At 34.4% G+C, this 25,154-nt stretch overlaps 1 protein-coding gene across 3 annotated transcripts in view; it reads right to left on the reverse strand.

The window, feature by feature from the left end:
- Nucleotides 1–25,154, reverse strand: part of LOC138709439 (beta-secretase 1-like) — a 42,797-nt gene that overhangs the window by 15,673 nt on the left and 1,970 nt on the right. For all 3 annotated transcript variants that reach the window (XM_069840206.1, XM_069840205.1, XM_069840204.1), the window contains exons 4-10: nucleotides 23,574–23,754; nucleotides 20,196–20,364; nucleotides 19,533–19,711; nucleotides 14,831–15,022; nucleotides 13,040–13,136; nucleotides 11,580–11,699; nucleotides 1,784–1,858 (exon numbers count right to left, since the gene is read on the reverse strand). In XM_069840206.1, the coding sequence (XP_069696307.1) occupies nucleotides 1,784–1,858; nucleotides 11,580–11,699; nucleotides 13,040–13,136; nucleotides 14,831–15,022; nucleotides 19,533–19,711; nucleotides 20,196–20,364; nucleotides 23,574–23,754 (1,013 nt within the window). The remainder of the gene's footprint in view (nucleotides 1–1,783; nucleotides 1,859–11,579; nucleotides 11,700–13,039; nucleotides 13,137–14,830; nucleotides 15,023–19,532; nucleotides 19,712–20,195; nucleotides 20,365–23,573; nucleotides 23,755–25,154) is intronic.

Consider the following 25,154-nt stretch of genomic DNA (forward strand, 5'->3'; position numbering starts at 1 on the left):
TCATATCATATATCATGTCATCATATCATATCATATTATATCATATATCATATCATATCATATCATATCATATCATATCATATCATATCATATATCATGTCATGTCATATCACATATCATGTCATGTCATCATATCATATCATATCATATCATATATCATGTCATATATCATGTCATATCATCATATCATATCATATCATATCATATTATATCATATACATTATGTAAGAAATTGACAAGTTACTCATTTTTGCATATGGGATACCTAACTTTTAACATCCACCAGTTAAGTATAAAAGACAAATTTTGCCGCCCCACAAAATCTCCTCCCTGGTCATGGCCAGAATTGGCCCATGCGTAAATATGTCTCTGAACAAATCTGAGATCAAGATGCAGCAAGGCCTGGGCTATAGAATGATGACACAACACATGTAACGTTTTTTAGAGCGCAGGAGGACAAAGATCTAGTTCATTATGAGTAACATGTCCAGAATTTGAAGACACAAAACTAAGTTATTAATCATCTTGATCTGCACCAACTGCATTACAGTATATAATTTGCAAAGATATCAATATTCAAACTGAATCTCTTTAGGTATACATTACTTCTATATCATTACAGCCTTCTCAAATAAAATTACACTATATACTATCCTTTCGGATTAAGACACTGTAGTATTTAAAAAAAATCAAATATCAATTCTGATTGAAAAGTTACAAGACTGAAGAGTGACTCTCCTTTACAAATTGTTTTAAAGGAATAACTATGTAAATATTAGGGAGATGCACTATCACCTTTACTTTTTAACTTTGCTCTAGAATATGCCATTAGGAAAGTCCAGGATAACAGACAGGGTTTGGAATTGAACGGGTTACATCAGCTTCTTGTCTATGCAGATGACGTGAATATGTTAAAAGAAAATCCACAAACGATTAGGGAAAACGCGGAAATTCTACTTGAAGCAAGTAAAGAGATAGGGTTGGAAGTAAATCCCGAAAAGACTAAGTATATGATTATGTCTCGTGATCAGAATATTGTACGAAATGGAACTATAAAAGTTGGGGATTTATCCTTCGAAGAGGTGGAAAAATTCAAATATCTTGGAGCAACAGTAACAAATGTAAATGACACTTGGGAGGAAATTAAACGCAGAATAAATATGGGAAATGCTTGTTATTATTCGGTTGAGAAGCTTTTGTCATCCAGTCTGCTGTCAAAAAATCTGAAAGTTAGAATTTATAAAACAGTTATATTACCGGTTGTTCTGTATGGCTGTGAAACTTGGACTCTCACTTTGAGAAAGGGACAGAGATTGAGGGTTTTTGAGAATAAGGTTCTTAGGAAAATATTTTGGGCTAAGAGGGATGAAGTTACAGGAGAATGGAGAAAGTTACACAACGCAGAGCTGCACGCATTGTATCCTTCACCTGACATAATTAGGAACATTAAATCCAGGCGTTTGAGATGGGCAGGGCATGTAGCACGTATGGGCGAATCCAGAAATGCATATAGTGTGTTAGTTGGGAGGCCAGAGGGGAAAAGACCTTTGGGGAGGCCGAGACGTAGATGGGAAGATAATATTAAAATGGATTAGAGGGAGGTGGGATATGATGGTAGGGACTGGATTAATCTTGCTCAGGATAGGGACCAATGGCGGGCTTATGTGAGGGCGGCAATGAACCTCCGGGTTCCTTAAAAGCCAGTAAGTAAGTAACTATGTAAATATTTCAAAGTGATAGTAGTAATTTAGATAATACAAAATAACAAAGAAGACAAACTCACCTGCTATCACATAAGCAGCTACTGTTAAGGCACTCACATTTGGAACTGGAATGGGATTCATGCAACTTCTCATATCTGCAAACGAAATAAACGACATTTTAAGGAAAAAAATACAACAAAAGCATTAAATTATCTCCATTATGTTTCTTAGGACTTCTTAAGTTGGAATGATAACAAAAGAATTAAAGAGGAAAAAGAATAATCAGGTAATTTCATATTAAATAACTTTAATTTCATTATAAACAGTGAAGTACATAAATTATTTTTGTATTCAATGGTTTTAAATAATCTAACAAAGGGTAACAAAGTTTCACTATATTGTCTTGCTGAACTACTGTTATTAGTCAACGACTTCATAAAGACATGGATACCATCCCATTGTGGAATCCTGGGAAATGAGAATGCGGATGCTTTAGCAAAGAAGGGCAGCACTGCTACTTACAGACCTGTTACTAAATCTACATATTACTCTGTGAAAAGATTTATTAAATCTACATACTTAGACTTCAACAAACAAAATTTGATAACACAATCTCAAGGGAAAAAAATGGAACTCTCTGCATCATAATCCACAGTTAATTCCCGATTTACCGCGAAAATCGTCTGTAGCTGCATTTAGATTGGCAACAGGCCATGATTGTTTGGCTAAACACCTGCATAGAATTGGAATATATGTCCCCTAACTGCCCACTGTGCAACTCAAACCAAGAAATGGATTCGGAACACCTCAAAATCTGTGCTTCAGTTGCTGGCCATAATAATATCTTTGAAAAATATTGGAGTGCAAGAGGTCAAATGACTTTATTGTCAAACGCTTGGCATTAGAAAACAACAACAACTTCATAAAGACAGAGCTGTTATAATCAAGGTTCAAAGCAGTAGTGTGTGTGAAGTAAAAAAAAAAAAAAAAAAACACGTTCGCGTTTATGTTTCACGTGTTAATGTATCTCTGAATATAAAAATTGCCATGTAATGTCATACAAAAAAAAATTTTCACCTTGTACTTTTACAATAGATTTATCACAATATTATTAAAATAAATTTGCATTCACCAAACTTGATTATATAGAAAGGGCAATCAATAAGTGGCATCTTAAACCGTGATCTTGAAGGTCTACTGTGCTAAGATTTGCCAAGCTAAAGCAATCATTTTATCATAAACCATTTGCGACCTACTTACTTTAAGATAGGGTTCCCATTCACTCTGTTTTATTCTGAAACAGTCCTGTTTTTGGTAAAATGTCCTGGTGTCCCGAATTTATTCCAATTGTTTCACTTTTTAAGTGTCCTTACTGAAATACAATTGCAACTTACACATTTGATTTCGTTTTTAAATATAACCATGTAGCCATTCTCAGCAGTAAATCTCGTGCATATGACGAGAACTAATAAAAGATCGCTGCAGTGTTGTAATATTGGTGGCCTGTGCGAGAGAGTGACGTCTTGTGCGAAAAGTCGGTGTACTGGAGTGAGAGGGAGGAGATAACCATTTTCTGGCTTCGTTAACATTTATAATGTCATAACTTCTATTATAGTCAATCAATCGTGCTGTAATTTTTCTAATTGATAGATCAATATCTAAGAAAAGCACAGAAAAAATTCTAAATCAAAATCATTTTTTGGAAAAAGAGAGAAAAAACAGTAACTTCGAAGTGATCTGTTCAAAATAGACATGAACATCTCAAAAGTTGATAAGCAGCAAAAGTTTTTTTATTTTTCACTTTAGATGTGGATTCAAACTGAGAGAAATGTTGAGTAAGAATGAAAATTGCTTTTAAAAGTTGATGATATTCAAAATCTTTACTGGTTTCCGAGTTATGGCGAGTTAAAGGAGCATTTTCGTTTGGCAGAGGACTCACGACTGAATCTTTTATCTGTTAAAAGAGAAAGAACATTGAGATATTGCAGAACTGGTAAACTCTAAATATCAATTGAGGGGCTTAGAACAAAAATCAGGTAAGTGACAGAAACCTAGTTTTGAGAAAATTACAGTTAAAGTTCTACATGCAATGGAATATTATACACTAGTTTGGTGAAATGATGCCCATATAGCAGCACTGCACTGTGTGATCACTTACCTGATTTTATCCCAAAGAAACATCCTTTTGGGCTATCACAACACGTACTTACCTCATTTTTTTTTATAATGTCACTTACCTGCTTTTTGTTCTAAGCCCCTCAATTGTCATGCGTGGCTTTTACCATAAAAACACAACCTTTTGTCTCTCTTTTATCACTACTACTTGCTTCACTCAACGACATGAAAACGAAGGGAGAATCATAAGTGTGTGTCGAGAGTGTATTTATTTTCTGTATTTTTTTATAACTGGCCTACATGTCTTGAGCAATGCAGACGTTCTAACCAATAACGTTCTTGTACTAGAACATATTAAGTTCGAACACTGCACTATAACTGGTATTTTTATAATAATTGTACAGAGGATATGGTTTGACCTAAAATTACGTTCTTCTTTTTCGGGCATAATTAGAAATTAAATCTTTTTATACCTGTGAAGCTAATGAATTTCAGAATTAAATAAATGCCTGACTACCAATGTCCACTTTGACAGCAATATTCTTTATTAGGCAACGCTGCACTCCTCTGATTCATGGGAGCTGTTGAAGGTCATATGCAGGAGATTTGTCACGGAGAATAGCATTCCTGGTGATCAATCCCTGAAACACTGTTGATAAATTTCTACTACGATGTTGACAATGATGTTCTTTTTTCTCTTCATGCTTCTGTTGACAGTATTTTTAAAGGTCGATTTTTTAAAATACATTTTGTCATTTATACTTATTTTTTAAAATAGAATTTATGTCAATAAGTCTGTCTTATTTAAAACTACCCATACCCGTGCGCTCCGCTGCACCCGTTAGAAATAAATATAAAGTAATTACATAATTAAAATAGGACATTTGATCCAGGGAACATTCGTGTTTGATAGAAGGATAAATCGTTTAATATGTTACTTAATTTAAATTGTATCCAAATAATTAAAATGCGATCATTTTGGTCCAGAGACACTCATTTGGTGCAATGACAATTCCTTTAACATGTTTCTTAATTTTTATTACATGTAACCATAGTTTAATGAAGATTGACATCATTTAGATATAATGTGTATATTTTATTTTACTTGTTATAGGTTTCCATTGAATTATGGTAATAACTTAATTTTAACCCTTGTTTTCTACGTATTCAGTAAATGGCGCTTGGCCCACTATGGTTCTGAACCCTTCAAATAACTTAAATTATATTATATAATATTACATATTATATTATATTATATTATATCAGAAGTTACTGTAATAACATTATAGCATTATGTCCATCTAGAGAAACTACACTTTCCAATGGTGAAATAATAATTAATTATACAAATCGGTTAATTTAGCTTCCGATATTACTTTATACAAACACAGAAATGGATTCGGAACACCTCAAAATCTGTGCTTCAGTGGCTGGCCATGATAATATCTTTGAAAAATATTGGAGTGCAAGAGGTCAAATGGCTTTATTGTCAAACGCCTGGCATTAGAAAACAACAACAAACACAGAAACATTCTCTGTAGGCTATCTTTCATAGCTTTCGATTGTTGCTGTCCAAGGCCCCTTATAGACGAAGTCATTTGTTTTTTAATTCATTACACGGCCTTAGATGGCAGTTATTTTAATTTTAAAACTCATTTATCTCATTAAATATCAGTCCTATCAAAATGTTTCAAAGAATAAAACTTATCGCAAATTATTTTTAAAGAAACTTTTGTTATGTAACATTTTTCACAAAAATCAATAATAAGCGAGATATTTCGATTTATTTAATTCAGGCCCCCTTATAACCCCCCTTTTAAATAATGTATTTTGAATGTCATATAGCCTAAAATCTAAGTTACAACGAACTTAATTTATATTCCAATTTTCACCAAAATCCGTTCAGCCATTATCGCGTGAAAAGGTAACAAACATACAGGTAGACAGACATACAAACAAAAATTTCAAAAAAGCGATTTTCGGTTTCAGGGTGGTTAATTATATATGTTAGGACCAATTATTTTTGGAAAATCGAAAATTACCAGAAAAATTTCGGCTACAGATTTATTATTAGTATAGATGAAGCATGTGGTGATTCATTTTCAGTTTTCTTAATTTCTAACACATCTCGCTTTTTTTACAAAATGTCCCACAGGCTTTTTAAATAAAAATTTGCAAATGTCCCAGTTTTTGCTATACCATTATGGGAACCCTATTTTAAGAATACAGTACAATTAAGTGTTCACTGTAATGTATTATTACATAAATGTCTTTAGGACAAGTTGCATAATATTAATATTTAGCCAATATTTGGTTCTAAAAAAATGTACATTACTCTAATGTACTTGTGACAGTCATGCAGTAGCAGCACTTCATGTAGAATGAGGCAGAAACAAAGCAGACTAGCCTAGTCAGTTTACTGTCATTGATAATAATACTATTACATGTAAGTATAAGAGACGCCATTATGTTTCTTTAGCAAAGTTTAGGTAAACACATCTACTTTCCTATGTACAAGTGCAAGGGAACAAGAATCCAATAAAAATAATTTTGAACATTGAATCTGTAAGGCTCATAAAAATTACACAAAACATAACTTTTTTTGGAAAATATTTACTACATTACATACATACATATACATACAAATGGCTTTTAAGGAACCCGAAGGTTCATTGCCGCCCTCACATAAGCCCGCCATCGGTCCCTATCCTGTGCAAGATTAAGCCAGTCTCTATCATCATACCCCACCTCCCTCAAATCCATTTTAATATTATCCTCCCATCTACGTCTCGGCCTCCCTAAAGGTCTTTTTCCCTCCGGTCTCCCAACTAACACTCTATATGCATTTCTGGATTCGCCCATACGTGCTACATGCCCTGCCCATCTCAAACGTCTGGATTTCAAGTTCCTAATTATGTCAGGTGAAGAATACAATGCGTGCAGTTCTGTGTTGTGTAACTTTCTCCATTCTCCTGTAACTTCATCCCGCTTAGCCCCAAATATTTTCCTAAGCACCTTATTCTCAAACACCCTTAACCTATGTTCCTCTCTCAGAGTGAGAGTCCAAGTTTCACAGCCATATAGAAGAACCGGTAATATAACTGTTTTATAAATTCTAACTTTCAGATTTTTGGACAGCAGACTGGATGATAAGAGCTTCTCAACCGAATAATAACACGCATTTCCCATATTTATTCTGCGTTTAATTTCCTCCCGAGTGTCATTTATATTTGTTACTGTTGCTCCAAGATATTTGAATTTTTCCACCTCTTCGAAGGATAAATCTCCAATATTTATATTTCCATTTCGTACAATATTCCCGTCACGAGACATAATCATATACTTTGTCTTTTCGGGATTTACTTCCAAACCGATCGCTTTACTTGCTTCAAGTAAAATTTCCGTGTTTTCCCTAACCGTTTGTGTATTTTCTCCTAACATATTCACGTCATCTGCATAGACAAGAAGCTGATGTAGCCCGTACATACATGGTATTTACTACATTACAATGGAAAAAATTTGAAACTGATTGTAGAACATATGGAAAGAATACAAAAACAAACCAAGAAAATAATGTGGCCATATTTTGACTGACTGTCAGGCATGACTGCTTGGCAGCCCATCTACAAATAGTGACAATCTTCACGCCTGCCAGATGAACCATATGGAATCATACATACTTCATCATAGTTCGAGAAGTGGGACAAAACCAGAGGCGGTATGCTATCCCAAGATTTTCCCCTGGCATACCTCGATTTAGAAAGGCGTAGGCCTACCCTCCCTTCCTTTAGAACATACACATACATGATATGTACAATAAATTGTTTCATTTAGTCATTAACACGAGTCTTTGAAGCTTATGCAGCACTTTACATTTCTTAATAAAATAATTTCAATTTGCTTCATTTATTTACTGCATTATTTCGCAATGTCCATTGAGACTTATCATTTCAAATAATGTTGGAGCTTCAAAGTGCGAATACTTAAAATAGTACGAGGGGGATCCAGGAAATAACGACCGTTTTGTTGTAATAATTAAAAAAATATATATATTTATTTGAAAAAAAACAAAGTCTGTTACATAACTGAAGCTTCCTTTACTTCTCTACATAATCACCACCGACATTTAAACATTTGTCGTATCTGTTCACTAGCTTTAGAATTCCCGTGCTATACTCCTCTGCCGCCAGTTCATTAAGCCAGGTGTTCACTGTCTTCTTCAACTCTTCATCACTTCCAAAACGCGTACCACCCAGAAAGTCTTTCAGCTTAGCGTAAAGGTGAAAATCGCTAGGAGCAAGGTCTGGACTATAGGGTGGATGATCAAAGATTTCCCAACCAAATTGATCCAGCAATTCTCGAGTTGAAGCAGCAGTGTGCGGGCGGGCGTTGTCGTGAAGAAGCACAACTCCTCTCGAAAGCATTCCTCGCCTCTTGTTTTGGATGGCTCGCCGTAGTTTTCGTAAAGTCTCACAATAACGATTTGCATTGATCGTAGCGCCTTTTGGCATGAAATCCAGCAAAAGAACATCTTTGCGATCCCAAAAGACAGTAGCCATGACTTTTTGTGTTGAGATACTCTGTTTGAATTTTCTTGGTTCTTGATGAGGGATGATGCCACTAACGTGATTGGCGCTTGGTCTCTGGGGTGTTTTGAGACACCCAGGTCTCATCACCAGTCACGATTTGATCAAGAAAGGCGTCTCCATCTGTGTGATATCGCATCAAGAATGTCAATGCTGAGGCCATTCTCTGAGTTTTGTGTTGGTCACTCAGTTGCCGTGGAACCCATCGTGCACAGATTTTGTGGTAGCCAAGATGTTGCGACACAATTTCACCAAGCAAAGAACGAGAAATGTCAGGAAAGGCAATATGCAATTCGTCGAGTAATGTGCGCCTGTCTTGCAAGATTCTGTCGTTCACTTTAAGTGATGAGTGATGGGCGTCCGGGTCAAGTTTCATCGTGGACATTTGTTCGCCCATTGTTGAACATTTCGCACCATTTTCTCATATTTTTTTCATTCATTACAGTATCACCATACACTTCTTTCAATTGCCGGTAAATTTCTGCAGGTTTCAAATGTCGGGCATTCAAAAATCGAATCACACTCCTCACCTCACAGTCGGCGGGATTATCAATCACGTCGTTCATTTTGAAGTAACACAAAATGCACAATGGCGACTTGTTGCAACCAGTACTCACAACATTATGAGAACACATGTTAAGGAAGCCAGTTGACCTTCAAACAAGGAAGGGGAGTCAGCTGCGCGGTGGGTATGCGCGAACGGTCGTTATTTCCTGGATCCCCCTCGTACTTATGTAACCCTAATGATATTTGTCACTAGCAACAATGGCCACCACAAGGTACACACAGATCACAGCCTTCTATACTTAAAATGCTACAGTTGTTAAGTAATAGTAGTAGTAGTATTTATTTATTTAACCTGGTAGAGATAAGGCCATCAGGCCTTCTCTGCCCCTCTACCAGGGGATTACAACTATAATATGAAGAATAAAATTACAATTATATTAAATTTACAATTACAATTACAATAAGAATTAAAGTACGACAAGATTACCTGATTAATGAAAGCTAGACAATTTATCATAGAAGTTAAGAACAAAGAATATTTTTGTATTTACTGAATTACAAATTAAACCTAGAATAACAAAATTCTACAGTGATGAAATTACCATATACTGAGATATTTTGTGACAGATTAAGAGAACTATTTACAAGAAACCATGTCTGAACGAGTCTCAATTACTGACCAAGTGCCTAGTAAGTTTGCGTTTGAATTCAATTTTATTTCGACAGTCCCTGATGCTAGCAGGTAACGAATTCCAGAGTCTTGGCAGGGCTATTGTGAAAGAGGATGAGTATGAGAAGGTGCGATGGGATGGTATTGTTAGTATTGTTTCATGGCGAGAGCGTGTGTTCAGATTGTGGTGGGAAGAAAGGTAAGTGAAGCGAGACGACAGGTACGAAGGAATAGAAGAGTTCAAGATTTCGAAGAGAAGGAGAAGTGAATGTAAATTTCTTTTCTCATCTAGTTTAAGCCAACCTATTGTTTCCAGGGATGGAGTAATATGATCATATTTACGAACATTGCTTACAAAACGTACACACAAATTATGAGAGCGTTGAAGTTTCATTTTGTTGTCGCTGGAAAGGTTAGTCAGTAAAATGTCAGCATAGTCAAAATAGGGAAATACAAGCATCTGCACAAGAGAGTTTTTTAGGCAAGAGGGAAGATGAACATTTATCCTTTTTAGCACATGGATAATAGAATATATTTTTCTGCAGGTTTCTGTGATTTGCATGTCCCAGTTGAGATTATTATCCATGTGAATGCCAAGATTTTTTACCGAAGAACTGAAAGGGATATGCACTGTACTTACTTTAACGGGGGAAGCATTCCAGAGGTTGACTTATCAAATAAATGTGTCTAAATACGCAATGAATACAAATTCCAGAAGGCTGTGGTTTAGATCTCAGAAGCAAACAGATAGCACTCTTTGCTGTGAAAGAATGTATAAACAATTTTTTACGGATCACATTTTTTCAGTGACGGTATGTCATTTTTCACTAATGGTATGTTTTCTGATCATACAAACCAGTGGCGGTATTCCATACCGTCGCATACTGTTTCACTTCCCTCACTGCTTCGTCATGAATATTGCTCACCTGAAGGTGTGCAGGAAACTTAACTGCGGCCAAAAATAAAAAATTGTTCAACTGTATTGGGAAGCTACGAGACTAATGGATTAAATTCAGTGGTTCACCATTACAAACAACAAATTTATTTAGCAAACGTTATTTTTTAATTTCTTTTGGTTTCAAATATAAACATTTTTGTGCGAGATCGTGCGTATTTGCTTGTTTTCCGCACAGAACCAATACGCGGTAAGTGTGAAATACCACATTCAGTATTCCCAACGTAACACACATAACAATTTCCCTCTTCTTACCGCTTAAGCGCGACATTCATTTTACTGCTTTAGGCTTTTTACATATTATTTTTAGAGACATTTAACATAGTAATAATTATAAATTGGAAACTTACCACTGCAATTTCACCTAAATTGCAATGTTTATTATTGTTTTTAAATATTTGCAAAAATTAAATAAAGTCTACTACTCCACGAAACTTATTGCATTCCTGATACAAGTAACATTAAGGAAGCCGTGAAAAAATCAACAAGATTCCAGATGTTGATGTTATTACTGCAATATGTTATATAAATAATATTGTTAAAATATTAAAATGAAAAATAAATCATTACATAACCTTACCGTTTGTTTTAAGTTCGCATTTACAGACTGGGAGTAAAAAACGACAGACGTATATCACGGCCTGCTGGAGTATAGTAAACACAGAAAACATTTTATAGCAACAATGTTGAAGAAAGATATTTTGGTTTTCCGAAGTTGCCGTCATTAAACAGAAACCAAGATGGAGATTTCATTGCAACTAATTAGAAATTCCTCTTTCAGGTATGTAATAAACGATCTTCGCACAAAATAATGTATGGTACATGAGCGGTATGTTGATGTTTTCATGGTCGAGGAAAAGATTGAAAAAGCGAAACGTAGTTGAGCTTTTTTAATTTCCAAGAACATGAAAACGTCAACATACCGCTCTTGTAACGTATATTACTATTATTAAGGTAGAATTTTGTATCCGTATTTCTTTTCTCAGTTTCTTAAAAAAAAATAAATACATAAAAAATAAAATCGACTTCAAGAGCAACCGTACCTGTTTTTGTTGTTACTGGTCCAAACAAATTCACTGAAGGCCCACAGTGAGATTTCGCAAAACCAACGGTCTTGCTGCTTCTATTGAAAACTATTCGGAAACCCTCCATCACTACAACTCCTGCAAAATTCAACAGAACACAATCATATTATGATTCTACTGGCCAAGACAATGAACTAAATATTAAAGTATAAAATGAAAATGGAAATGACAAACAGTTTTTGAAATATTTTCTTTCCCCCATTTTATGCAGTGTCTCATCATCAATACTTGGTTCTCTTATAGTCTTTGGAGACTTACTGCACCTGGCAATCTCTTTATCACCACTCTCCCCGCTCCAGCAATGTCCCTTTCTTACGGGTTGTAACAAAAAAATACCACTCAGATGCAATGATGAAATTTTTTTACGGTAATAAATTTTAATCTTGAAGCGTTTGAAATAGATTCTTCAGGATAATTTCTCAAATCTGCTCTATCTGCTCTTCAAAAAGTCTAAAATGTTGTGTATGAGACAGTCTACGTATTACTCTGTGAATAGATTTATTAAATCTACATACTTAGAGTTCAACAAACAAAATTTGATAACACAATCTCAAGGGAAAAAATGGAACTCTCTGCATCATAATCCACAGTTAATTCCCGATTTACCACGAAAATCGTCTGTAGCTGCATTTAGATTGGCAACAGGCCATGACTGTTTGGCCAAACACCTGCATAGAATTGGAATATATCAGTCCCCTAACTGCCCATTGTGCAACTCAAACCAAGAAATGGATTCGGAACATCTCAAAATCTGTGCTTCAGTGGCTGGTCATGATAATATCTTTGAAAAATTTTGGAGTGCAAGAGGTCAAATGACTTTATTGTCAAACGCCTGGCATTAGAAAACAACAACAACAACATTCTAGCAAAGAAAAGCATTAAAACTGAACAAAGACAAAACTATAATTTTTCATATTATTCAATAAAACAAATTATTAAAACTAAAATTGAAAATAATTATAATGTTCAAGTATTAAATATTACAGAATATTCCCATTGTAAAAATTTACTAGGAAGACCTGATTTAATCCTGACCTACCACGTAAATCTGCTGTGGCCATGTTCAGTCTCCTTACAGGTCATGATTATCTGGGTAAACATTTACATAGGACTGGCATCCTGTCTACTCCAAATTGTGTATTGTGTTCTCAAGAAGAAGAAATGGATATGAATCATTTAACACACTATCAAGCACTTCAAAAAAATACAAATCTTACATCTAATTACTGGGCAGCAAAAGAGAAAATAACTTGATTGTTAAAAAAGAGCGTTAGAGAGCTACGTACCGTACCTACATTCACATTATAAAGTTATTAGCAATATTCCATACTTACTGTTCACCTTGTATATAACATTTATGCTCTAAATTAATATTTACCAGACTATCTCACTTTTATTCTCTTATGCAATCAACCCACCTAAAACTGTTCCTGTGTTGGAAGATTCGATGGAAAACTTGTAGCAGTTCTGCAGACCCAAAGCTTCTGATTTGTCAGATACTTTTCTTATGTACGACTGTAACACAATCACAACGAAGGTGACATAAATTTTAATTTTATCTTTAGTTTTACTTTCTCATTATACGAAATATAAAAAAGGTACCCACTGTGATAAGTACTACAAAAAAATTTCAAGACTGTCATGGAAATACACATTCTGAGCATCTCTAATACCCCCCAAAAAAATGACTTTCGGAACATCATCTATATATATCACTGGACAGATTTTGTTCATATTCTATACCTTCAGTACCTACAAGTCAATCCAACTGAAAATACTGCACAAAAAATATAATAATTTTTACTAAAAAATGAATGTATCTTTAATTTAAAAATAATAAGAAATGATGACTTACTGACAATTTGGTTCCAACAAATTTTTTTCATTATTTTGTTTCTTACGTAAGATTATGTGACACATGAAACTGTGTAGACAGTGCGTCCCAAAACCTTTTGTGCAGGTAGAATTTTACACACTAATGAACCAAGTTTAATTTTAAGCGCTATTTTATAGAAAAAGTCAACTTCTACAGGGTGGGGCATAGGAACCAAGTGTTTTTAAAATAATCATAAAAGAGTTAGTTTTTGTTTTCAACACATTTTATTCGTAGAACAACGTTTTTGAGAACATACCATTTCAATTATGAGCGGAAAATTACATCTGGCATGTGATGTTCGTCTGTGTTGACGCACTGTTTAAGGCGCTGACGAAAATTCACCTCTATTCTTTCCAGGGGATCTCTGTTGATTTGGGTGATATGTTGACGTACTGTGTCCTTTAATTCATTTAATATTCGGGGCTTATCCTCGTAAACACGTGCCTTTAGGTACTCACATAGAAAAAAATCACGTGGACAGGACAGGGGACCCAGGGAGCCATGGAACATCACCAAATCTCGAAATGAGACGATTGGAAAACAGGAGGCAAAGAACCGCCATTGACGCTCTGGAGGTATGCGCCTTGGCCCCATCTTGCTGAAACCACCTATCTGGTATGGATGTAAAAGTAAATCACCATGCAAAATCCGTCTTACCGTATGATTGCTGGTTCCAAGAGCAGTTGAATGTCTTCGAGCAGAGCGGCCTGGGCTGTGCAGTATCGCTTATCTGACTGAAAATTTTCTGGAGTACGCACTCTGTGTTGGGGGCCGGGCAATTTATTCTTCAGTATTGCGCCTTTTTTTTTTTTTTTTTTTTTAAGATTTTTTAACCCAACATAAGATTGTGTCACGCATGGGAACAGAATCATTGCGATTAATATTGAATCTAGCAAAACTCACGCCGTATCGAGGTCACCGACTCGCCATTTCTAACAAAACAATCATACACAAACATGCATCCACTGCTCCATGATGCCGACTGCAGGTGAAATGCTACGAGCCACGGAATGGAATGTCACATGCCGCACGTCTCTCCCTTTCATAATGACCGAGTACAAGCCATTTAAATAACACTTGGTTCCCATGCCCCACCCTGTACAATTGGGAATTCTTGAAATGGTTGTTTGCTGTTCTTTTAGTGTGCAAAAAATCACGGATTTCCATAATTCTCACGTTTACACTTGAATAGTATTAGTATTTGCTTTTACTTAGTTCACATTTAATTAAGGTAAGAAATTTTGATCTTCGTTAATTTACTTCTTTTTCTTCAGAAGAATAGATCTCATCTGCATGAAAGAACTGCAAAGATTTAGAGCATTGAGAATCTCACCTGTGGAGGTAGTTCCAAGACGAAGTACGAGTTATCAGAGTGAAAAAGAGAGAGACTAATATTAGGGAAGTGCATCCAGTCCAAAGGATCCTTCCAACAGAACATCTTCTGCAACATCCAAAAGTCATCGGACACAGGCACACTCTGCTGGGTGATTGAGGAGTTCAATAGCCTCACCACTTCGCTGAATACCTACAACAGAGTTTAGTTGCTCACCTTTTAAGCTTTCACATTCTTTTCAAGGACTGGAGGAGGCTTCTTGTGATATGCTTCATTCTCCTCTTTCGAATTTTCAAATATACCATGCCTGCTATCTCTCAAATTTATTTATATTTGTATTTAGTTCTATAAAATATAAAATCATTTCTCTTTATATTTATATCAGCCTGCTTGCTGAATGAATTCATTCTATGACACCAGAAACAACTGGTGAAATAAACAGACGTACAGTAATATTGTTCCTTCCACCAGCCAGAGATGTACGTAATACCGGATGAGTCGAAAGTCCTTTTATATCACCTATAAAATGTAGAGCAATAATGATGGGTTATTGGTCATGATAGAAAAAGGTTAGAAGCAACGGGAACCTTCAATACTTGAAAATTTTTATTTTATTTGTTACATCAGTTATCAACTTATCAGATTAAATTGAACAGAAGGTTAACAACCTATCAATTCATAGTACATAAATAGTTTTTCACAAACGTTTTCAACCTATCAATAAATCGTCTTCAGGTGGTACTTAATAATAATAATAATAATAATAATAATAATAATAATAATAATAATGATAATAATAATGATAATAATAATGATAATAATAATAATGATGATAATAATAATAATAATAAATATACATCTTGATTACACAACTTTTAACACTGTATCACTTGGGAATAACACTCTACAAAAACATCTCAACACACAAACAACACAAACAAACAAACAAATACAACCACACAGGCGTATACAAACTCAAATGTAATACCTGCAACAACTTCTACATAGGACAGACAGGCAGATTATTTCAAACACGTTACAAAGAACACATCACAGCCATAACAAAATTACAAAACGCCTCCACATATGCAGAACACATCACAAATGCCAACCACACCTACAGAGACATCAACACAGACATGAAAATACTGCACATCCAACCAGAAACTCAACACACTAGAACAATATGAAATATACAGACACACGAAAACACACCCCATCAATATTCTCAACACACAACTCAATTTCAAAACACATACTCTCTTTGACTCTACACTACGAACGCACCCAAACAGGAAACAAGAGGCACCAAGACCAACAACGACCAGTTCCGAAGATGACCGAAAATAGGTTGAAACATGTTAACAAGGTACGGTAATATTTAACACAAGAAAGTTCTTATCATACATATTCCGAAATAAATATACTCCTATAACATGAACTCAAAGTAATATGCTAAATTGCAATTATGAGAAAACACAAGTACATAATTAGTAAAAAATGAAGCACAGTATAAACAATGTTGACATTAATGTAGTATATGTAATGTTCACTGATTGTGGACTACATTAATGTCAACTTTGTTAATACTATGCTTCATTATTTACTAATTATGTACTTGTGTTTTCTCATAATTGCAATTTAACATATTACCTTGTGTTCATATAATTATACATTCATTATTATTATGTACAGTACTACCTGAAGATGACCTACTGATAGGTTGAAAATTTTTCTGAAAAATACTTATGTAGTATGAATTGAAAGGTTGTTAACCTTCTATTCAATTTAATCTGATAAGTTGACGACTGATATAACAAATAAAATTTGTATGTGTCGAGTGGATGTGTGCCACTTTACTGGTTAAAGATAGATTGAAAAAAACTTTCACCACTGCTTTCTCGTGAAATTCTAGTCTTAATTGATGTATCACATTACACCCTTTCCATTTAAAATTGAGCTGAATTCAATATGACGGCCAATAATGACGGACGTCTGTTTGATACACACCAAAATAGTTCCCCCTAGCCCTAACCTGTTTCTATCAAGGGCGTTTTCACAAAACTCGTTATCTACAAAATCTTCTTTTTTTCAAGATAACTCTTTTCTAAAATACACAACTGTAGATACCGAGTTTTGAAAAATCTCTTTTATTTCAAGATCAATTTACTGATATACTTACCAACTTTAGCTTAATTCTGATAGCACCATTGGATTCTCCTGACCCAAAAACATAAGGATACGCTAAAACCTCAAAATCGAAAAAAATGTAGATAACGAGTTTTGTGAAAACGCCCGTCATTTATTATACCCAGCACAACTCCTTTATATTTTATAGTAAGCATTATGAGACTTACGACTCACTGTGATATATCCAGCTAGCCAATTTAATAAAAGACATGTGACAGTGCTCTGGAGAAGGAAGACATTCTAAAATATTTTATTTAGAAAAACTGGGTACAAATTCAGAACTGCACAAAAACACAGCATTGTTATTATACACAAACATAACATTGCTAAAAAATAGCCTTGCTGATGAAAATGACGGATAATGGTGTACATTTCTAGCACATTAATGAAAATGTGTACACTGCAGGCAACTCTTTAAACGAAAATAATAATAGTTTTAATAGTTAGTAATAATAATAGGGTAATAATCTATTATCAGGCAGTACATCTGACTTTACGATATGCATCAGAGGAAAAAAATTGTTGTTGCATACATATCAAGTCTGATTAGTGAATTATATTACTAGTCAGTGATGTACACAATGGAGGAGGAAAGAAACTGGCCATCCTACCCCATTATCTTCTGGATTAGTTGCCTCATGAGTGGTGCCTTATTGGTGTCACTTATGAGGTTCCAACCAGTGTTTGGGCTGATGACTAAACAACATGTAATAATAATAATAATAATAATAATAATAATAATAATAATAATAATAATAATAATGATGATGATGATGATGATGATGATGAGATGAAACTTAACCCTTTTAATAGGACAGGTAGTCAATGTTTCAAATTACCCTCCCTACAGATAACGCATTTACTTTTTCACAGGTATCACTACTACTGGTCTTAATTAGAGGCTTGCTAGGTGTGGTAAGGCTGGTAATTAGAGTTCTGGTCATCGTTGAGTTTGAGATGTGGACGTGAGAATTGTTCGTTTATTTCAGCAATGGCATCCGAGACGCAAATCAGATAAGAATGTTAAATATTTTTACAGTTCGGAATTATTTTACAAATTGTTGTAGATCAAATGATTCCTAATAAACATAAATATAACGTGAAACAACAATGCATTCCAAATATCTATTTATTGCGACATGACAATGACGAAAACTTATGTGTCCTTTTAGAAGGGCAGTAGGCATATCCCCATATATTTTGAAATTGTTTCGCTATTTCAATTTTAGTGGATTTTCCCTGCATGAAATGCTATCTATGTTTGAAAATTATGCTACGGGCGAAATTTCATCTCAAATACAGACATATCACTATAATACAGCCTACAAATGTCATACAGAGTTCGTGTGCACTCAAAATTGGCTTTCTGGCATCTTGTCAGCCCACTGAGGTGTGTGGATATGAATGGAAAAGTTGAGACAGTGTCGGGTGTAGTTGCTGGGTAGCTAGTCGGCAGAGCGTTGGTTCGCTAAGCCAAAGGTCCCAGGATTGATACCCGGCTCCGGAACAATTTTTCCTTTGAAATTATTCAAGTCTGCTTCACAGAGAGATATACCTGAAAGCCAGATTTGCACAGCAAGATCTGTTTACAAGTGGAGGACTGGTGACGTTCTGGAGGGAGGTATTGAACGGACATAAGTTTCTATTGTTTTTCATTTATTTTTGGAAGAGGTCTTATTTTCTATCTAGATTATCATTGTCATAACAATGTAGATTTTAGAAAATTAACTGAAACCTGTCTTTCGACATTGCCACAGCAACTACTTCATAATACTGTATGTATCGTCACTTCTGTCCCAATATAACCTCCTCCTCGAAACTTCAACACTCTTTTCGCCTATTACTTATTTTTTACGTATCAATAGCAATAAGGTACTATTCAATGACGAAAGCATTCCAGGGTTAAAACGAATTCAGCCACAATGCATCATTCTTAAGAATAATATTAGTAGTAATAATAATAAAGAAACTATAATAAAATAATAACGTAATAATTTGTTACTACTAATAACAACAACAACAACAACAATAATAATAATAATAATAATAATAATAATAATTGTCCATTACAATTACATTGTTTCCTTTCATGTAAGCATAGTATACAATTATTCCTCAAAATGTATGCTCATATGCCTACTGTCCTTTTAAAAGGACACCTGTTTCTAGCTCAACCAGTTACAACTAGAACGTTTCGACACCATACAAATACTTCAGTTATATACTGCATTAAATGAAATTTGAAAAATACACAAAAATTGCAAAAAAATATTTCAGGCATATCTGAATTAATAGGTAATTATTTATAGAAATTTTCATTATACCGTTACTTCAATGTTTGTTGTACTGACATTTTATTGGTGTCTGAAAAAAAGATTTAAAAATACGGTGTATTCAAAGAATTTATTGGTGTAAGAATACTGTGGTGTGGTATCTGTATTATATAGTAAAACTACTCACACAAGGTACACAGTAATGTGAAATCTGTTACTGAAGTAGTGATAATTCCTACCTCACTTGGTAACCTAAGACTTGTGGTGCCACTATCCAGAATAGTCTTATCAGTGTTGAATTTCCGACAAGGAAGGTCAACCACTTGATCACCAACACTAATTCCTAATAACAGTAGCTCGTAAAACCATTCTCTGACTATGGGGGCTGTCAGAAGTTCGGTTTCTTCAGGCTTGTTATCTGAAATTACAGAATTTAAGCATTATTCATTAATCATTATAACTGATTTATGAAAGTTCTGTTTGACAAGATATTTGAGATTTAACAATGGTTATAATACAGTGAGAACACTTCTTTTTACCACATTCTACACTAATTTTTTGCAATGACATATTATCAAACTTTTATCTTTCACATATTTATAGCTTGACATACGATAAATTCCTTGTTTGACAGATTGTTGTAAGTGACTTGTTTAATTTGAAGAATTGCCTTTCCAACAGTAATGTCACATTTCCTGTAACAATAATACTGTTGTCACACGATGTAATTAAATGTAAGTATTTCTCATACACTCTGTATTTTAATTTTTCTTGCTATTTTGATTCCAATATTTCTATAATACCGCAATATCATCTCACACACCTCTGAATAAACATAAAATAATAATAATAATAATAATAATAATAATAATAATAATAATAATAATATTTGATCGAAATACCTAGGACTTCAAAAACACCTGTGTGTCTGTTTTCGTCGTTCGGAGATCCACAGAGCTCCAGAGAAAATACGACACTTTGGTTGTTCCTAGCATGCTGAAGTGCTTCAAGCCACGAAACTACATTGCGATCTGGTCTCGCAATGACAGTATATGCTAGTCCCAGAATACCCTGCAATCAACATTTCATTGTACACATTATCATTTCCTTCATGTTTCAAAATTACATCTGAAGAACCTCAATATTAATAACAGATTTATCAATAAACCTTTTTAATACATAAGTATATATAAGTACACCTCTGATTGAGGTTCTGGCTGATATGTAAATCTATTATCACGCAGTACATCTCACTTGACGATATGTCAGAGGAAAAACAATTGTTTGTATGCATCTGAAGTCTGATTAGTGAAACATATAGCTAATCGGTGATGTATGCAATGGAGGAGAAAAAGAACTGGCCAGTCTGCCTCATTATCTCCTAGCTTAGTTTCTTCATGAGTGGTGCTTTTTTGGTATCACTTATGAGGTTCAAACCTGTCTTCGGACAGTTGACTAAATAACATCATATGAGTAAGTAGACAAACGAATAAATAAAGAAACAAATCTTTTGTGTCTGACTACTACACGAATTAAATGAATTTTTTTTTTTTATCCAATGGCAGGTACTTGATTTTGCTTCATTCACCCATGTATCACCATCTAGGAAAGATGCCCCGAAGCCATAATTCTTTTTGTTGCTTCAGGCGTTGCCCTCAATGCACTATAGCAGCATATGGTGATTGTGACTATGATTAATGGAACAATGTGGACAGCACTAGATGAAATACTTTAATGGAGAGTAAAAATTGTATGTATAATAATAATAATAATAATAATAATAATAATAATAATAATAATAATAATAAATAATGAATAATAAATAAATAATGAATCAATGGATGAATGAATGAATGAATGAATGAATGAATAAATAAATAGTTAGGCCATGACCCAATGTAATTCGTGTGACCACGCCCAATGATGCCACATCCTCTCACAACAGGCACCTCTCTCAGTAATATCTCAGCATCGAGAGCTTCTACAGATCTGCACTACTACTTATTTGATTTGTAATTGCTAATTCTGCAAAAGTGATAATAGACACGTACGATACACTTTGAGTGAACAATAGTGAAACATTATTTTGTGAGCTGGATCTAATTTTGGAATGTTGCTTCATATGAAGACAAAATAAATTGCACACCCTTCCTTAATTATTTCTCCTATCATAGACCAGTACTCTCTATGTGTAAACCAAACCAAAATAAAACAAACAAATCACATAACTATAGTTTCATTCCTGAAACTGGGTGACATATTCTACGTGCCTGTGTATCCCTGATACAGCACTTTTTTTTTATTATAGAAGTGATTTTAAAAAATTACTGATATACACAAACGGATATGTTTAGCACACCAAGTCATATGCCGACTGCACTAACTTCGAGTGGATTAAATCAATTTATGCACGACTGTAATACAAAATTTTATCCAACAATCCTCAAAATACCCCTCATTTCTCGTGAAAAACAACAATTGAATAGACTACAGTGGGCTATAGTGGACTTTATGTTGTCAGCAAACAGCTGGATACATTAAGAAGATTGATTTGATTTGATCCAACAATCCTTAATTTATATAAAGTTATCATTTATATTCATGTTACTGTTGGTGTGAATGAGTGAACAAACCTTCACAAAAGTTACAAGTGACCAGGGGCGGCCCGTCCTTATGTGCTACAGTACAATGATAATTTTGGCTCAAATAATGTATTTGTAATACCACCATAATATTTGATCTGTCATTTGACAATTTCCCGTGGTTATGTTCATGACGCGTTATAAAGTGTTTAGTCTTTGTGCCTTCTTTGGTGCCTCAGGGGGTTCGTTGTGCTACTCAAAGCTCCACATGAAAAATGTAGACAGTTATGCGCATGTGCGAAGCTGAAATCACTGCTCTGATTGGCTATTTTTACGCGGGAAAGTGCTGTAGTCAGCTTCAGCACAACACAGCTTGGAGATTGCAAAAGTAAAGCGTAACGAAAGAATGCTTGTTTGTGGAAGAATTCGGAACTATGTACAATGTATTTGGTAATTCAAGTGTCCGACTGCTGCTGCCATCTACCAGTTGAAGTTGCTGTCAACAGATATACTATACTGAACAAAAGAGTGTTCCAGATACAAGTTGGATTTCTATACGGAAGACCTGACTTCCGAAATATAAATGGCTGTTCAATTGTCACAATACATAGTATCCAACAATTTACAGGATCCATTCTGTGAAGTATCGAAGTTGTTAAATATTTTGGTTACAACACCAATGACCACTGCTGAGCCAGAAATATGTTTTTCTTCCTTGAAACGCATAAAAACGTTTTTAAAGAACACTATGTCCCAGGATCTTCTCACTGCTCTTGCAATACTGTCAATAGAAAAGAGTATGATGTTCAAGATGGAGGGGTTTAACACCAAATGACAAGTTCTGCAGTACGAAAGAACGTCGTATGGACTTCATATTTCATCACTAGACGAGACTCCAAATTAAGATAAATACATAAGTGTAGGCCTCTACAATAGGCCGATATAGAGATTGTAGCACACTCATTATTTTGACCACCAGCCGCTACTGCAAGTGACAACAGTAACATGCGACTAAACACACAAAACGACAATATCCATACCTTCCTAGCAAAAGTAACAGGTATCTATACACAGTATCTATGTATACTGTCATCAAATTATACACATTTTGTACATTATCCGTTAATGGTGGTGGTGTTACATTTCTGCTTTTCAGGCACTCACCTTAACTAAATGTTTACTATTATCTGATATTACTACATACTATTTATCTTAGTTATTTCTTAGCAATTACCTTTTTTTCTTTATTTACTAATCCTCAGTAATCTACACAGTAACATGAGTTTATCCTTTTTTCCTTATTTACTAATCCTCATTAATCTACATAATAACATGAGATAAAAGATAACGTTATATTTTAAATTAACATGGATTTGGAACACCTCAAAATCTGTGCTTCAGTGGCTGACCATGATAATATCTTTGAAAAATATTGGAGTGCTAGAGGTCAAATGACTTTATTGTCAAACGCCTGACATTAGAAAACAACAACAACATATTTTAAATTAACAACAAAACAATTGGCCACTTTATTAGGAAGTGTTGAACGAACATTAATTTCGACTCTACATGATTACCGTATACCATGTCCCACACAGACAACCAAATGCATATAAAATTTGGATTTAACTCAAGTCAAATACAGCAATGATTAATATACTAAGATGATAACTGCTATATTTGTATCTGCTTACATACCTGCCATTGTGAACCGTTCATATAGAAGTTATGGGAAGTTTGTATGGCAGCAACGTCACATCTCACTTGAGGCGTATTTAAAGATGGAAAATACAACACATCACTACCCAACTCTCCATCCCAGAAACCTTGTGTGTATAGAACTGACACTTTCTTGTAGTGGGATAGATAAGTGCTGGAACTGTAATATATGTTCTCACATTATTTATAGTCCTAGGTTTATTGCATTTATTTATAGTCAGAATTAAATTTACGTTTATTTTATTTTTTTTATTGCTGTGATTATTGTAATATTATTACTGTAATTATTGTATAATTATTACACATCACTGCCACTATATATTAACTGTAGTGTTAATAAATATATACACATAAGTCCTCATATTTCTAAGATTGTATATACAGTCACTGAAATGGAGCACATAAACTACCATCTACCTTATACTCAATATTATACAGTACAATTGTTTACATATAACAATAATAAAATTCGAATACGGACTTGCAGGTTAGTTTTCAAACTATCATGGACTAGATTAGTTATGTTCATTACTGTTCAACTATATTGTTATATGTCCGATGTTAATTCAACCGAAGACAGAAGGAATTCGCGGTAAGCAATTTGGGATAGGGAAGTAGGAGTCTGCAGGTTCAAAATTGCACATAATGGCGTGAAATATTTTTGAGCCAGTACGCCATTGACTGAGATATGGGATTAAAAAAAAGATTATCAAGGTGAGACTCGAAAGTACTGCCCTTTAGTCTGACACATTACCAGTTACACCACAGCTTTATGTCGATAATTCTCTTCTAAAATAGGTACAATAATAAAAATGAATGAGGAGTACTATCTCATTATTTGCAGCAATTTTACGATTCTGTAAAGCTAAGTTTTGAAAACACGGTTGATTAGTTAACAGCTGGGCTTCATCCAATCTCTAATAAGGTCCGAAACCATTCCACAGCCTACTATTTTATTTTAATGCTGAATTATGAGTATTAACTGTAAACAATTTTAACAACTGATATCTAGGATATTTTTCGTCGGAGACCCTGAGTTCCCTATCTAAAATTACTTGTCTACAACCCCTCTACAATCAGATAAATTTCTTCGGTTGAATTCTGAAACACCTTGCATGTAAATAACATATTCATATTTTTGCTTAGGTTTCTATAGGGTTTAGGTGTTTTCGTTACGAATCTTTAAGATCCTTCTGCTTTCGTGAACTAACAATACATGAATGGAAAAAGTACTAAGAAAAGATATACAATTTTCTTTCTAGTAGTTGCTAAAAATGCCACTTCTAGTTTAGGCTCCATACATGACAACAGATCTTCTTTAAGGAAGCAATATTTATATACTATACCTCGGAAAAAACCCAACCAGTTAATCAGCCCAAGTGGGAATCGAACCCACATCCGAGAGCAACTTCACATCCGTAGACAAGCGCCTTAGCCACTTAATTATTAATTGCGCTTCCAGACAATAATTAAATTAAGTTTAATCAGATGTGCACCTGTAACTTTTTTATCAGTGCGCAAAAATACATCTAATAACGCTAGATTTTAAGTTACATAATT

Source organism: Periplaneta americana, chromosome 11, assembly GCF_040183065.1.
Source record: "Periplaneta americana isolate PAMFEO1 chromosome 11, P.americana_PAMFEO1_priV1, whole genome shotgun sequence".
Classification (NCBI taxonomy): Eukaryota; Metazoa; Arthropoda; class Insecta; order Blattodea; family Blattidae; genus Periplaneta; species Periplaneta americana.